The 16785-nt window shown below is 44.2% G+C and overlaps 1 protein-coding gene across 2 annotated transcripts in view; it reads right to left on the bottom strand.

The window, feature by feature from the left end:
* Positions 1-16785, bottom strand: part of vps35l (VPS35 endosomal protein sorting factor like) — a gene marked incomplete at its 5' end in the record, with an annotated part of 73601 nt that overhangs the window by 5627 nt on the left and 51189 nt on the right. Inside the window, 5 exons of one of the 2 annotated variants that reach the window (XM_084322615.1) lie at positions 11385-11503; positions 11751-11916; positions 12882-13021; positions 13931-14045; positions 15135-15212. In XM_084322615.1, the coding sequence (XP_084178741.1) occupies positions 11385-11503; positions 11751-11916; positions 12882-13021; positions 13931-14045; positions 15135-15212 (618 nt within the window). Of the gene's footprint in view, positions 1-11321; positions 11504-11750; positions 11917-12881; positions 13022-13930; positions 14046-15134; positions 15213-16785 lie in introns of both variants that reach the window. The other variant, XM_084322616.1, reaches the window with a different exon arrangement.

The raw sequence follows: 16785 nt of genomic DNA, 5'->3' as shown, positions 1-16785 counted from the left end.
CATTGGGCGCTGGGGGTTGTGCCCATCATTGTACCCAGTCTGCCACCGTTGAAAGCCTATGGAGATGTTTACCTTCTTTGTAGGGCTATAACTTTTAAAATGTTATATATTATTGACATGACTATAGCCCATTCAACATCGATTATCTATCGTTCAGGATGTGGGAACGTTATATTTTTTCATTCATACATTGTTGTGTTAATACCGTCTAGAATATAAGTATGTTTTTAAGGTTTTCTGCTGTAATTCCAAAAACGAGAGTTATAGGCCCTGACGCATATGATAGATTATCAATTGGCGTTTCTTTCCTATACACGCTATATTAAAAAAAATCAAATGTATATGATCGGTATACATTATGCTTCATCATGCGTGAAGGAAAGGGGGGGGGGGGTCGTTTATAATTCCTTGATCGGCTTTATTTACTATGGGTTGATATGTTGAGCAGATGGTTTGCAGTGAAATGAATAAACAATCGGGCTGAAAATAACGTTAGTGTCCTCTTACCGTTTGCCGATGAGACTGGAGGAAAAAGATCCCAATTATTTGACGCCGATCTCCTAGATCCATTTCCAGTTTGTATGGCGCAATAAACGCCGAAATCATATCGATTATTGAGTTTAGAAAGCGATCCAAATGCACTATAGTGTGCCGCTGCAGTCCGGAGGGAGGCTGGATGAATTATGAATGCCATGGCGAAATTCTTTTATATTGATCCCAAAAACGATTTCCGCCGTTGTTGGCGTTCAACGCATGGCGGGCAAAAACGGCATAAGTCGTTTTTGGCGACCAATGTGTTAATGTTTTGTATCACTCAGCAGGTGATACAAATGACCCCTTTTCAACACATGACCGTGACTTATACACATCTGTAAATTGGTCATTGTTACACTCTCTTCATTAGCTTACACTCATTTACAAAACCCTCCTTGGTTAGACCCCTCCTTATTTTATACACCTGTTGAAATTGTCATCTACTCCCTACAACACCAGAGCTGCTCACCATATCTCAATAGATGTTCCCTGTGTTAACACTTCTTTTGGTCAATCCTCCTTCCAGTTTGCTGCTCCCAGCAGTTGGAATGAGATGCAAAAGTCTTTGAAAATGGACAAATTGATCCCCCCTCACTACTTTTAAGGACTCTATCACACACCTGCAACTGTCACCCAGCCCCTTGTATGCCCCTTTGTAATTCTATTTGGTTGTTTGTTTGATTATCGTCTGTCTCTTTTCTATTTAATTTATTTATTTAGGCCCTGTCGGGCCTGTCCACACGAACGCGGGGTGTTATGTAACCGTGATTGAATGTGCGCAGTTGCACTGTTTGTCCACACGCAACCGGGTTTTTGGAACACTGCAACCGTGGTCCTTGAAAACCGGAGTCCAGGGTGGAGTTTTGGGCGCATCCCGGTTTCAATGGTTGCGTGTGGACATAGTAACCGAGATTATTTCCAGTGTTTTTTGGTCTGTGTGATATATGGTACTCGGGTTCGATTAAGAGTACTGTGTTGAAGAGTGTTGTGATCGACTGATGATGTCTGTTGTCGCATTCCTGACCCGACGTTCAGAGTAAACCTGAAGCTGCGGCTACCAACTAAGCTCATGTGTGTTGTCAAGTTATTGTTATAAAGAACCCAGTCCAAACTACAACAGTCTGCATCCCCTTAACAATTGTTTGTATTGAGCTGTACTGTATTGTACCCATTCTGCAATCTGTTAAATAACGTTTTCATCCATTCATTCTACTAGCGTTAACGTTACTACAAATCCCAATCACGTTAGCACATAAGCTAACAAAATCAGCTATCTTTTCTCCGCTCTTGATGGTAAATTGTGTTGATGTTGGTTTTGTTTCATCAACAAATGAGGCAGAACACACAGTGAATGTATCCTTTTTTGTTTATTGCACGTTGTTCTAGCTGCAAACTGTAGAATGTTCCAATAGGGTCCAGCTGCAGACTCGGAGCCTCGAGGTCCAGATTGGTACTTCCGACCGCCACAGGACTTCCGACCGCCACAGGACTAATGCGGAAGTATCTCGAAGTACGTCTGACGTATCTCGAATTACGTCTGACGTTTCTCTTCATAAAATAATATAAAATCAGCAGCATGGGGAGGGCCGGGGGGAGGGGAGGTACAGGTAGTAGAAGACATAGAGGTACAGGTCACATAATTATAGTACAGTGGAGAAGTAAAAATGGAATAAAAAGGCAGTGTAAACAATATACAATATTATTAACTCTAATAATAACACGCCTCGCGGGCTCATTATAATACGAGTCACATAATTATAGTACAGTGGAGAAGTAAAAATGGAATAAAAAGGCAGTGTAAACAATATACAATATTATTAACTCTAATAATAACACTCCTCGCGAGCTCATTATAATACGAGAGCCGTGGGTCTGCATTGTATAGAGCGGATCCCCCGGCCGCGTGTAACTGTTCCGCAACAGTAAGTGACTTCCGGGGTAGGCCTGATTGGCCCCGACAGGCACGTGACGCGCAACTTTCTCTGCCGCGCGGCACGCTCCGCGGAGCGGAGCGGCAGAGCTTGCGGAATGATGTAACCGTCCAAATCCGCTATGACTTTCATTCAGCGCTTTAGCTCACCTCACAGAGCAGTGGTCCTGCGATCCTGCGGTCCGTTGTTGACGAGTTCGAATCCCATCGAATTTATTTTTTTTAACGTGATTTTTTTTTAACGTGTATTCTTTCGCCGGTTAAGGTTAGGCATGGTTAAGGTTAAGGTTAAGGTTAGGCATTGTTTCGGAGTTGGTTAAGGTTAGAACGGTTAAGTTTAGGCGCTGTTAAGGAGCTGGTTAAGGTTAGAGTTTGTGTTAGAGAATGGCAATATTCTTTCTATGGTTAAGGTTAGGCATGGTTAAGGTTAAGGTTAAGGTTAGGCATTGTTTCGGAGTTGGTTAAGGTTAGAACGGTTAAGTTTAGGCGCTGTTAAGGAGCTGGTTAAGGTTAGAGTTTGTGTTAGAGAATGGCAATAGACAGCCTATTTCCGCGCGACAGCTCTCAGCAGCCTCGTTGCGCGTCCTGAGTTTGCCGCGTCACGTGCCTGTCGGGGCCAATCAGGCCTACCCCGGAAGTCACTTACTGTTGCGGAACCGGTACACGCCCCCCGGCCGTATTCAAGCGCTGGAGCGCTTTGCGATGGATCAAACTGTATTAATATAGTAGTAATAATAGTAGTTGGCTAGTTGCGCGCTGCCACCTCCCGCAGTGCGCGCATACACACATACTGTCTGTAGCTATACAGTACGTGCAAAATTAATTGTCAAGAGCCTCATCTCATCTGGCTCTGCAAATAGATCTAGAGTCTGAATATCATATAATAGCCTGCTGATGATCTCTCTCTCTCGAGTCAAATCCATTCTGAGAACGGAATGCAGTGCCCGCGACGAGGGTCTTGATTGATTGATTGATTGATTGATTGATTGATTGATTGAAAATTGTATTAACAGATCATGCTGGACCTACAAAAGGCATTTGACACTGTCAATCACTCCATTCTTGATTGAACATTTTATTAACAGATTGCAGAATGGGTACAGTACAGTACAGCTCAATACACACAATTGTTAAGGGGATGCAGACCAGAGAAAGACTTTCGCCTTGGGGGGGGGGGGTCGGGTAGGAGGGGTGGGGGACACTGTACAACTGTACAAGCAAAACTGTACATTGGAATATTGACAAAACCATACTTGGTCATTTACTGTACATTGGAGGGGGTTGGGTTACAACACAGGAGCAGAGTATAAACAACAGTACAGGAATGAGAAACAGTACTGTACTGTTGTTTATACTCTGCTCCTGTGTTGTAACCCAACCCCCTCCAATGTACAGTAAATGACCAAGTATGGTTGTCAATATTCCAATGTACAGTTTTGCTTGTACAGTTGTACAGTGTGTGTGTCCCCCCCCCCCACCCCTCCTACCCGACCCCCCCCCCCCCCCCCCCAACCACCTCCAATGTACAGTCCCCCCCCCCCCCCCCCACCTACCCAACCTCCTCCAATGTACAGTTTCTACGTCAAATGTATATACTCTCTTTTCTGGACTCTTTTTGTATCACAAACAATACTGTATTTGCAAATCTGGTATGTCATATATGTCCTGATGAATTGAAAATGGGGGACCCTGATGTAAACAAGACGAAAGTCTTTCTCTGGTCTGCATCCCCTTAACAATTGTGTATTGAGCTGTACTGTACTGTACCCATTCTGCAATCTGTTAATAAAATGTTCAATCAAGAATGGAGTGATTGACAGTGTCAAATGCCTTTTGTAGGTCCAGCATGATCTGTTAATACAATTTTCAATCAATCAATCAATCAATCAATCAATCAATCAATCAAGACCCTCGTCGCGGGCACTGCATTCCGTTCTCAGAATGGATTTGACTCGAGAGAGAGATCATCAGCAGGCTATTATATGATATTCAGACTCTAGATCTATTTGCAGAGCCAGATGAGATGAGGCTCTTGACAATTAATTTTGCACGTACTGTATAGCTACAGACAGTATGTGTGTATGCGCGCACTGCGGGAGGTGGCCAGAAGCGCGCAACTAGCCAACTACTATTATTACTACTATATTAATACAGTTTGATCCATCGCAAAGCGCTCCAGCGCTTGAATACGGCCGGGGGATCCGCTCTATACAATGCAGACCCACGGCTCTCGTATTATAATGAGCCCGCGAGGCGTGTTATTATTAGAGTTAATAATATTGTATATTGTTTACACTGCCTTTTTATTCCATTTTTACTTCTCCACTGTACTATAATTATGTGACTCGTATTATAATGAGCCCGCGAGGCGTGTTATTATTAGAGTTAATAATATTGTATATTGTTTACACTGCCTTTTTATTCCATTTTTACTTCTCCACTGTACTATAATTATGTGACCTGTACCTCTATGTCTTCTACTACCTGTACCTCCCCTCCCCCCGGCCCTCCCCATGCTGCTGATTTTATATTATTTTATGAAGAGAAACGTCAGACGTAATTCGAGATACGTCAGACGTACTTCGAGATACTTCCGCATTAGTCCTGTGGCGGTCGGAAGTCCTGTGGCGGTCGGAAGTACCAATCTGGACCTCGAGGCTCCGAGTCTGCAGCTCGACCCTACTCGAATGTTCGGCTGTGAGCAAGGAGGGATGTTTGTGTTCCAGGCTTCAGTTCAGTTTCCGGTATTAACGCTAAACCCTTGTGATTGGTTGAAATTGCCTTCATGTTTGAACTTACATCGCCACCTATTGCTTTGGCATTGTACTACATGTATATGACGTCACTCGGTAGCAGCTTTTCCAGTTGCGTGAGGACGCGGTTATTTTTTTAAACCACCCGTGTATACGGAGGAATCTTTTTTTAAAACCTCGGTGTCAAAAATACCTGTGATCGTGTGGACTGGGCCTTAGTCCCCTTTCCCTGTTACCCTTCGAGAGGCCCTTTTGACCTCTCGCCAGGCCGTCATTGAAAATGAGAATTTGTTCTTAACACATTGGGTGCCACGCAGTATGCCCATCTTTACCACTCTCTGCCAGTGCTGTAACCCTATGGAGTGGCTCACCTTCTTTGCAGGTCTATAACTTTTAAAATATTATAGCTATATCGACATTACTATGGCCCATTCAACATCGGGTATCTATCGTTCCGGATGTGGGAACGTTACATTTTTCCATTCATACATTGTCGTGTTAGTACCGTCGAGAATATAAGTATGATTTTAGACTGTATAGCAGTAATTCCTAGAATGCGCACTATAGGCCCCGACGCGTATTATACATTATCGATTGGCGTTTCGTCCCTATACATGCTATATTAAAAATTTCAAATGCTATATCTTGAGAGTGATACTGTTAATAGCAAGGAAAATGATAACTATGGCATGGCTACAAAATCAACCACCGACAATCAAACAATGGACCAAGAGACTGAGACAGATACAATGGAAGAAATGACTGCACAATTGCAACTGAAAAAAGATATGTTTATGCAGAGATGGTCACTTGTAACCTTGTACCTGGAGATACATTAGCATGAGCCTGACGCCCTCTCTCTCTTTTTTTTTCTTTTCTTTTTTTGTTGTTCTTTTTTTTTTCTGTTAAAGTATATTTTTTTTCCTTTTGCTAAATTTATTTCTCTATTTATTTTTTCGTTTCTTATCCTACAAAAAATCATAAAAAAAAAAATATTGTAAAAATCCCTCCCCACTGGGTTGTTTAAGAGGCGTACTCGGATTATACAGCTTATTTTGATTACGCTGAATACCTTAAACAAATTGAATAAGAGGGAAGAGCCTGAGTAACAAATGTCATTGACTATGTGAATCAAGTATATTATACTGTATGATTAATGCAATGTGATGTTCAATATGACACAAAATAAAAGAAAGTTCAAAAAAAAAAAATTTCAAATGCATATGATCGCTATACATTATGCTCCATCATGCGTGAAGGAAAGGGGGTCGTTTATGATTCCTTGATTGTCATTAACGGCTTTCTTTAGTAAGACACCATTAGTTGATCAGATGGATTGCAATGAAATAAATGGACAATCGAGCTGGAAATAACGTTAGATTCCTCTTACCTCTGGCCGATGCGTCTGGAGAATTTTCTTTCCAATTATTTGATGTTGATCTGCTAGATCCATTTTCCGTTTGTATGACGCAATAAACGCCGAAAGCATATTGATTCTTGCGTCTCGAAAGCGATCCCATGCACTCGAGGTGTGTATATTGATCCACGTTACAAGATATCTCTGGCGGAGCTTTTTCCCCGATGCACAGAGTGCCACTTCCGGAGAGTGGAGTGTAACTCGCCCGAAATCCACCAGGCGGCGGTATTGAGGCGTTGCAATATCAGACAGGGTCCAGCTGGCTCCCGGAGGCTTCCTGGATGAATTATGAATGCCAATAGCGAATAAAAGAAATAACGATCATAAAAAACGAGTTTACTCTGTGTTGGCACTCAACGCATGGCGGCTTACTCGTTATTGGCAATTAATTTGTTAATTGACCTGCCTGGTTAAATAAATGAAAACAAATATATAAATAAATTCCTTGCATTCAAATGTGTACATTGCTAATGAATATTGAAGGAACTGGATATCTGCATGCTGGATTACTGTGTGTGGATATCCATGTCCTTTGCATATTCATATGCAACGTACACAGTGACTGGCTGGTCCTTAACACTTTGAGTGCCAGCTATTAGACAAAGCTGTCTGTAGCGAGGCCACCACTAGATAGATAGGGAACGGTCACCTTGTTTGTAGAGCTATAACTATATTCTATATTATAGCTATGGATACAATACTATGGCCCATTTGACATCACATATCTATCGTTCAATATGTGAAAAAGAGGCTTCCGGTTTACGCTCGGATCAGATGGCTGCGTGACTTTCAGATGGCTGAGCTCCGTGACCACTTCACATTAATATTGATAGCGACGCTAATTTTACGCCATACGCTCACATTATACTTCGTAGTTATGGCTAAACAAATACCGAACAAGATTGGAACATTAACACTTTGATTACCAGCCATGCGGTGCGCCTTACCCCCGTTAAATGCCACCACCCACTTCAATGATAGCGTTGTGAACGCATAATCTCTGTCTTAAATTATGGCTATGTGGGCTATCTGCCCGTCGTTTATCAATGACTTGTTTGCAGTCAACATTGTCGAAACGGATTGTTTTTTTTAATCGCTTCATTTCTGTTTTATAGCATTTTGAAAAGCCCTCGTTTTCAAGGAAAATATAAAGATTCCGTGATAAACGGCATTTACTGGAATATTCTGGCATACACAAAAACGTTGTAATTTTTCTGCCTATTTATGAATCGTTTTCAAATAAACGCTAGATAATCGATAGTATATGTGTACTTATGCACGCTATAGAAGCGGGCTGAAATATCGATTCTCTCATTTCCTGATCTCGCACACACACACACACACACGCATAGGGCAAACGCTGATATCTCTGTGAAAATAGCTCTGATTATCCTAAGACTGGTAAAATAAATTCCTTACCTCAGATTAGATGTTAGCCAAAAAGATTATTCCAATTCCTGATCGCCATTCCAAATATCAATCGCGTTTATTGATTCAGCGTTGGGTACTGAAAATACATAATCGACGCGTTTTCCGGGCCGGCGATCACAATGGATTCTTCAGTTGGCTTGACGGAAAAGTAACATGAGGAGGCTGGACCGCCCCCCCCCCCCCCCCCCCCCCCATCAGTCTAAAGTAATGGGGTGCAGTTACACAGGGAGAGACGATAGGGGGCGGTATCTTCCCAATTGAGCTCAGAGAGAGTCTGCAACACTAACCTGAGGCTCGATTGATGAAATATGAATTAAAATCGCGAATAAATAAAAATACGACAAACAAACGCTATATAACGCGTGGCTGGCACTCAAAGTGTTAAATGAGGTTGAGGGTGAATTTATCAGGACTTTGTTCCGTGCTGAGCTTGATGCTAGCATGCTGCAGCTAACCAACAGACTGGACTCGCTCCAGGAGGATGTAGCTAGCGCGACCACGCGGCTCACTAGGGTGGAAGAAGAGATGGCAGAGGTGGCGGTCGTAGCTGAAACCAACTCCACCGAAATCTCTGCGATTGCAGAGAAGTTTCTTTTTTACGAAAATAAGATGGCTGACCTAGAGGACCGAAGAATATACGGCTTGCCCGAAAACATTGAAAACGATGCGCCGATTCAGTACCTTGAAACGATGATTCCACAGTGGTTTCCGACAGTCACTCTACCGGAGATTGAGCGGGCGCATAGAATATTCAGGCACGGTCCCCCGGAGAAGGGCGAACGTCCACGCGCCTTTATATTCTGCTGCCTGCGGTTCACTACACGCCAAACTATTCTCCAAGAGGCCAGGAAACACCCTCCAAAAGTGGGTAATTATACCCTTAGATTGGCCGCGGATTTCAGCGATTACACCGCCAGGCGTCGCAGGGCCTTCTCTAAGGCTATGGGATTTGCTCGTGAGAGGGGCATCGAGGTTTACCTACTATACCCTGCAACTTTGAAGATCAAGATGGGCCGCAGAGTTGTCTCCTGCAACCACCTGTTCACGTCGCCGTCCGAGGCGGAGAGTTTCCTTTGAAGCGGCACGACGGCCCCCCCGGCCGAGGGAGGCGAGCCGGCCCCGGTGGAGCAGGCTACGGGCATCGGGGAATAACAGGCCCGGAGCCCTGGTGTGCTAAGTACGAGGCGAGGCGTGCTTATTTTCCGGCTATCCAAGCTAACACTATCGCTACCACTTGCCTACTGCAACTTTTCGGACCAACAGAACGGTAACACTCAAGGTTTATCTACGCTGTATTATTCCAGAAACGGGTATGCATACTGACTAATTTCAAGTATAATTCAGACGACCTGTGCTTTTTAACGCATTGGCCTTTTTATTGTCTGAACATTGAATTGTGATTGATTTGATCAAAAAAAAATATGTGAAAAAGAATAAATTTTTCCATCCATACGTTCCTGTGTTATACCGTGGTGAATATATAAGTATGGTTTTAGAGCGGTCTAGGGTAATTCATGAAATGCTGAGTTAGAGCCTTATACGTCCATTCCACTATAGACGTTGCCATTTCTTGCCTGTATATGCTATTATCCCGAAATCATATCTACATCATAGGTATTATGTTACATCATGAATGCATGAAAGGGGGGAGGGTCATTTCTGATTATTCGATTGTCAGTAACGGCATTCACATTGAACACTAAAAACTAGTGCTGTCAGGCGATTAAAAAAATGTATCTAATTAATTACAGGATTTTGTAATTAATTTATCTAATTAATCGCATTTGAATCGCATAACCATTTTAGGCCTGATATTCTATAATCATATTTCAAATTGCATGTGTCCGGATGGCAGAATTCAGTACTGTATCTACAAAACCTTCTGTTTAATCATCTTCCCTTTATTCATTTGCTTAGATTTTTCAGGTCTGGTAAATTTTAGCATGGTGTTATTCACAGTTAAAGATAAAAAAAATTAAAATTAAATTGAATTGATATTCTCATTTGGTTCATTACAATTTACTCAAGCCTAGTAACATACACAGTATTTCTGAGATCCCTGAGATCCATAGATGTCCCTAAAATCAGATACAAAGAACATGCAAATGGACCATTTTACGTTCTTATGGAATGAATGAGAATGAGAATATATTTCTGGTTGTTTTTATTATTTAAAAAAAATGTAATAAATGTTTCGCTAATTTTCATAACGCGGTAAATTGGTGTGTAATTAATTAATCTAATTAACACGATAAACTGACAGCCCTACTAAAAACGCTTATCAGCCACGATCGGTGTAAAAGCATTGCAGGATCAAGTTAAAATTGACGTCAGATCATTCTTACCTGTGATTGGGAGTATTCCAAAAATAATATTCCAATTGTTTGAACGCCACCTGGTACATCCAATGCCCATTTGGCCCACGGCATAATCCACCACAACATATGGATCGGGGTTATTTGACGCGATTCGATGGAAGCGGCAGAACGGCTGCCCTCGCCCGACAAGGAAACATGAAACCGGAGACGTGTGGCCGTCCCACAGAGAAAGATACAAGGTTGCAAAGGGTGCTCGATACCGCCGTCTAGCGGGATGTGGCCGGTATTGCACCTTGGGGACCTCAGACTCATTCCATATGGTACAACAGGCTCCCTGGGTGGATATGGATAATGAATAAAAATATCGAAAAAAAAGGAATAACGACCCAGAAACGACCTTTCTCGTTTTTGGCACTGAACGACTTAGGCCCAGAAACTACTTTTCTCGTCTTTGGCACCCAAAGTGTTACGGTCCCTCTAGTTTGCTCTGAACAGGGTCAATCTACATGTTGCATTGATGCCCCTCTAGCTCATGGAATGAACTCCAACAGTCCTTAAAACTTGAGATTCTCCCCTCTGTTGCAGAGTTTAAAACCTTGATCTCCAAACTTTGTCAATCAAGTTGCATGTGTTTTAAATAATTGATTTGTTATCCTTGCTTTTTGCCTCGTCTTGTGTCTCTTTGTTATGATTTTATATGCTGTGTGATTTTATATGCTGTGTGATTTTATATGCCTTTTTTGCTTAACTCTGTATGTACACTCGACGTGACTGTAAATGAGGGAAACCTCAGTTGCCTTTCGAGTTTAAATAAAGGTTTGACATTAAATTAAATGTGCTTTTATGCTGCACCTGGCCTGAAACAGGCTGGATGTGCACACGGCTACTCTACTAGTGCGCCGCTAATGGAACCAGGGCCCAGCGGTCTGTGGTCTCACCTCGTCTCTGCCCAGCGCCTTCAGCTGGTCCAGGACCTGTCCTATCAGGGTCTGTGGTCTCACCTCGTCTTTGCCCAGCGCCTTCAGCTGGTCCAGGACCTGTCCTATCAGGGTCTCGCACAGCTTGTTGATCTCGGCTACAAACTTGGGGTCTCCTCCGTACAGAGTCTCGTTGGAGTCCACTGGGACAGGGGGGAATGAAGAGGGAAGAGGGATGGAGATGGTTGGTGCTCGTGCTTTTGAGAATTTTGAGAAAAGTGGTTTCAACAAACACAAACGACACGTGTGATGCTGGGAAGAGGGAAGCTCCCTAGATGAGAAATAAAAGGTCAGACACTCACATGATAATACAATATATATATATATAAGTGGCTCTCTTTCCCTAGAGGCTCTACCTTTTTTAAATGAACGAGTGTGTGAGCGTGTTACCTTTGGGTATGGAGTACAGGTAGGTGTCTTGGCTCATGGCGGCCAGCAGGGGCAGCGCGCTGATGTACACCCTGACCTTGGCGTCGCTCTGGTCCTCCCAGGCGTAGTCCTGCACCATGTTCAACAGACCCCTCACCAGGTAGAGGACGCCCTGCTCCGGGTGGTCCTACACACACACACACACACGCGCACGTATGCGCACACACAAATGCATGCACACACACACACACACACACACACACACACACACACACACACACAACTTCCTTTTCAGTGTTTTTGGCACAATGGTATTAATAGGGATACAGTGCCACCATGTGTTTAAAAAAAGAAAACAGTATTTATTTTTATTTTAGCAGTGAAAGTTTGGGGCCAGCTTATTTGGAACTTTTTTTTGTGCTATTTTATTGAAATTATGTTTTTAAGTTGTAGGAAATTACAGCAAATGGTTTCCTTTATTGCAATTATCTTTGCCACAGCCCCACTCCGGGCCACCCCCTAGTTGAGCCACAGCCCCACTCCGGACCACCCCCTAGTTGAGCCACAGCCCCCCTCCGGACCACCCCCTAGTTGAGCCACAGCCCCACTCCGGACCACCCCCTAGTTGAGCCACAGCCCCACTCCGGACCACCCCCTAGTTGAGACTCAGCACCACTCTGGACCACCCCCTAGTTGAGACTCAGCACCACTCCGGACCACCCCCTAGTTGAGACTCAGCACCACTCTGGACCACCCCCTAGTTGAGCCACAGCCCCACTCCGGACCACCGCCTAGTTGAGCCACAGCCCCACTCCGGACCACCCCCTAGTTGAGCCACAGCCCCACTCCGGACCACCCCCTAGTTGAGCCACAGCCCCACTCCGGACCACCCCCTAGTTGAGACTCAGCACCATCTTGCTTGAAACTCCTGGGGAAAGACCTGTGGTGGATTATATCTCAACCATGCTACTGTACGCCCAGAACTAATGGCTGTAAGCTTCAGCAACAATAAGGGATCATGAATGACTCTCAGAACGCAGAACAGCTACAGAGGAAAACATTCTTCTTTCTTCACAGCCACGGACTCTCTGACTGGCATCATAACCATTCTGACTGTTAACATCTCTGTGAGGGGCGGGTGCGCTGCGTTACCGGGACGACCAGCAACGTGGACAGGAAGCTGTTGATGAAGTCCAGGAGGAAGACCTCGGAGGAGCGCTGTTTGCCCTCAATGCTGATGGTGCGAGGCACCTCCGGGAGGATGCTGACCGCAGCCTTCAAGAAGGCATCCGCTGGAGGGGAGGAGGGAGGGAGAGAGAGGGGGAGAGAGGAGGATGGAGGGAGAGAGAGAGAGGGAAGGAAAGAGGGAGAGAGGGGGGGAGAGGAGGAGGGAGGGAGAGAGAGAGAGGGAAGGAGAGAGGGGGAGGAGGGAGGGAGAGAGGGAAGGAAAGAGGGAGAGAGGGGGGAGAGGAGGAGGGAGGGAGAGAGAGAGAGGGAAGGAGAGAGGGGGAGGAGGGAGGGAGAGAGGGAAGGAGAGGAGGGAGGGAGAGAGGGAAGGAGAGGAGGGAGGGAGGGGGAAGGAGGGAGAGAGAGAGAGGGAAGGAGGGAGAGGTTAGGTGGCCATAGTGTGCTAGTGGCGGAGGCAACCATGCAAGGTGCTAACCTGCTCATCGGGGGCAGTTAGGGGTTTATGTGTTTGCTCAAGGACACTTCGACACGCTGCCTGGGAGGAGTGGGAATTGAACCGGGAACCTTCCGATTACCAGACGACTGCTCTGCCTCCTGTCGCCTAATAACAGTTCAAGTAAAAAAAAAAAAGACGAACCTTCGTACTATCTCTTACTATTATGCACTTTGCTACTAAGTAATCTACCTTGCGAGATTCAATAAAGATTGAATGAATGATTCTTTCCTATATTACTACTACTATGCACTCAAGACTGTAGCACTCAAGTTCAACACTGTTTGACGAACAATCTTACTGACCATTAGCTGCCAGAGTTGTACCCTTCCCTTCCTGCAAACTTGTTGTACAGAACTTGTAAGTCACTTTGGATAAAAGTGTCAGCTAAATTACTAAATGAGTGTCCTTTGAGCAAGGCACTTAGCTCTCAACACGTCACTCACCCTGGGACAGACACTGGTTGGCCAGCGCCACCTGTCCTTTGAGCAAGGCACTTAGCTCTCAACACGTCACTCACCCTGGGACAGACACTGGTTGGCCAGCGCCACCTGTCCTGACAGTAGATAGAGGTTCAGACGACTGAAGATGCTACTCAGAGACGGAATGGTGATAAAACTGTAGGCAGCACAAGCCTGAGAGAGAGAGAGAGACAGAGAGAGAGAGCGAGAGAGCGAGAGAGAGAGAGAGAGAGAGAGAGAGAGAGAGAGAGAGAGAGAGAGAGAGAGAGAAAGAGGCACATAGAAAGAGAGAGAGGGAGAGATAAAGAGAGAGGGAGAAAGACACAGGGAGAGAGAGAGGCACATAGAGAGAGGGGGGAGAGATAAAGAGAGAGGGAGAGAGACACAGGGAGAGAGAGGGGAAGAGAGAAAGAGAGAGGGAGAGACACGGGCACATAGAGAGAAAGAGGGGGAGAGAAAGAGAGACACAGGGAGAGAGAGAGGCACAGAGAGAGAGAGAGGGAGAGAGAAAGGGAGAGACACAGGGAAAGAGAAAGGCAGAGAGAGAGAGAAAGAGAGAGAGGCACAGAGAGAGGCACAGAGAGAGAGACACACACAGAGAGGCACAGAAAGAGAGAGAGAGAGAGAGAGAGAGAGAGAGAGAGAGAGAGAGAGAGAGAGAGAGAGAGAGAGAGAGAGAGAGAGAGAGAGAGGGAAAGACAGACGGAGAGAGAAAGTTTAGGCATCTTCAAATAAGACTGTACCAGCCTTAAATGAGCATAGGTGCACATCGTTCACTTTTGTTCTTTAGCTGCTTATTTTCAGTTCAGGACAGATCATCCGGCTGCTTATCACACAGGAAGACCCTCGTTTGTGACTGAAATATAAATCGTAATATAAGTTCTTAGTGCGGCGGGTGCCAAAACACAGTAGAATACACATTTTCAGTTTTATACTCATGCCGTGCCAACCAACATGGCACGCTGCCACAGTCCATTGTCCTTACATTATCCTTTAACAGTCATCACCTGCTATTCCATTCCGTTCACCTGTTGTTCACCCACCGAGATGCCCGCGATGGGAGGACTGTGAACAGGGAGAAACGTCGGGCACGGTGCCAACGCATCCGCTAAACAGGCAATTACTCACCTCTGAGCTAACAGTGTTTACGACTGCTGCTGTCATCGTTACACATTAGCGCCGGGACAGCGTGGCGTGAGAGCAACACATTAACAGGACAGCTCCAGGCTGATAAGAGAGCTGTTAAAAGAGGGGGCGACTGACCCTGACAAACGATGCCGTCTTACGGGAGTGGTTCCCTCTCATCACCCTTCTGGTCTCCATAGCCAGCTGGTTCACCGTCTACACACACACACACACACACACACACACACACACGCACACACACAATGAGATTGTAGTGATGGATGTACGTATAGATGTCAGTCCTTTCCCCGGGGTTTTCAAACGAGATGGTGCTGAGTCGCAATCAGGCACCTTGTGTATAATGTTTACTCTGAATGTATACATTCAGATTCAAATTCTTTATTGCCTATATTTATTGTAATGGCATCCAGACCCTCATCTTCACCTTTGTTTACACCGTTTATTTTTCCTCATATTTTCTTTATATTCAGAGTTAATTATATAGTTTACACTGTTTATTCTTCTCATAGTTTTATATTCAGAGTTGATTATATTGTTTACACCGTTTCTTTTTCCTAATCTTATTTGAGCGGGCGGGCGGACGGACAGACAGACAGACAGACAGACAGACAGACAGACAGACAGAATGCATACATTTCTATGCATATAAATGTATCATGGCTTCCGGTTGAGAAACATCTGCAATCTCGTGTTATTACTTCTCTCAGAAATGTTCAAGTACCACAGTATTTTTATGATCAAATAGTTTACACAAGAGAAGAACAAGCTACGTCAGGCCATCTACTGGCACCTAAACCCAGGACAAATCTTCTCAAATCTTCTGTGACTTACAGAGCTATCATGGAATGGAACTCATTGCCAAGCTACTTTGCTGAAATAGAATAAAAAACTACTTTCAAGAAAATGTTTTAAATACCATCTACTAACAAGCATGCACTGAACCTTTATGGCATAGCGGTGAAAACCAATTGGCCGTTTGTTAATTGTATTTATGTTGATGGCAGTGAGTGCTGCTCAGAAAGCACAATTTATTTAATAAAATGTTATACTGATAAGTATCTTGTACACTGTCATCCTTAACTGAATCTGATATTAAGAGTGGATGAGATTGTTAATGATGTTAATGATGTTGTTAATGATGTATGACTTATAGGGGTGTAGCGGTACACAGAAGCCATGGTTCGGTACGTACCTCAGTGTTTGGGTCACGGTTCGGTACAACAGGAAAAACTATTAGAATGATTATTATATATTTATAATAATTATTAAATATAAATATTTTTTATTAAGTTATACTTAGTTCCACCTAGGCTTGCCGCGGTAGTCAGTCAGTGATAACAGTGTCATTCTGTGTTCAGGAATCCACTTGAGTATATTAATTGCCTACTGCCCCCACCCCCCACTGGTGTACGCTTTTTAAGTTTCAGTTTCACTTCTAGAGTAGATTAACTTCACGTGAAGCAGAGAAGCAGAGATGCCATGTTACACAACAATGGCAGAGGATTTATCAATATTTAGGATTTAAACACCGCAGCTCGACTGGAGAGGAGCTCAGAGGACCAGTCCAGATCAGCAAAAGTATGTTTGTGTGTTTTCTTTTTTTTTCTATGATCAGCTGTGAGGGGAAAGTAGCGTGGAAGAATGTTGGTGTGTGTGTGTGTCTTTCCATTGGTTAACATTATTAGGCGAACAAGAAAACGATGAACATTTCAGCCTATTGTAATGACCCTGCTGTGTTACAAACATATCATTCATTCATGGTTTTGTT

The sequence above is a fragment of the Notolepis coatsorum genome (assembly GCF_963971535.1).
Source record: "Notolepis coatsorum genome assembly, chromosome: 10".
NCBI classification, from domain to species: Eukaryota; Metazoa; Chordata; class Actinopteri; order Aulopiformes; family Paralepididae; genus Notolepis; species Notolepis coatsorum.
Note: the sequence above shows the minus strand (reverse complement) of the source record. Positions and strands in the feature narration are given on the sequence as shown.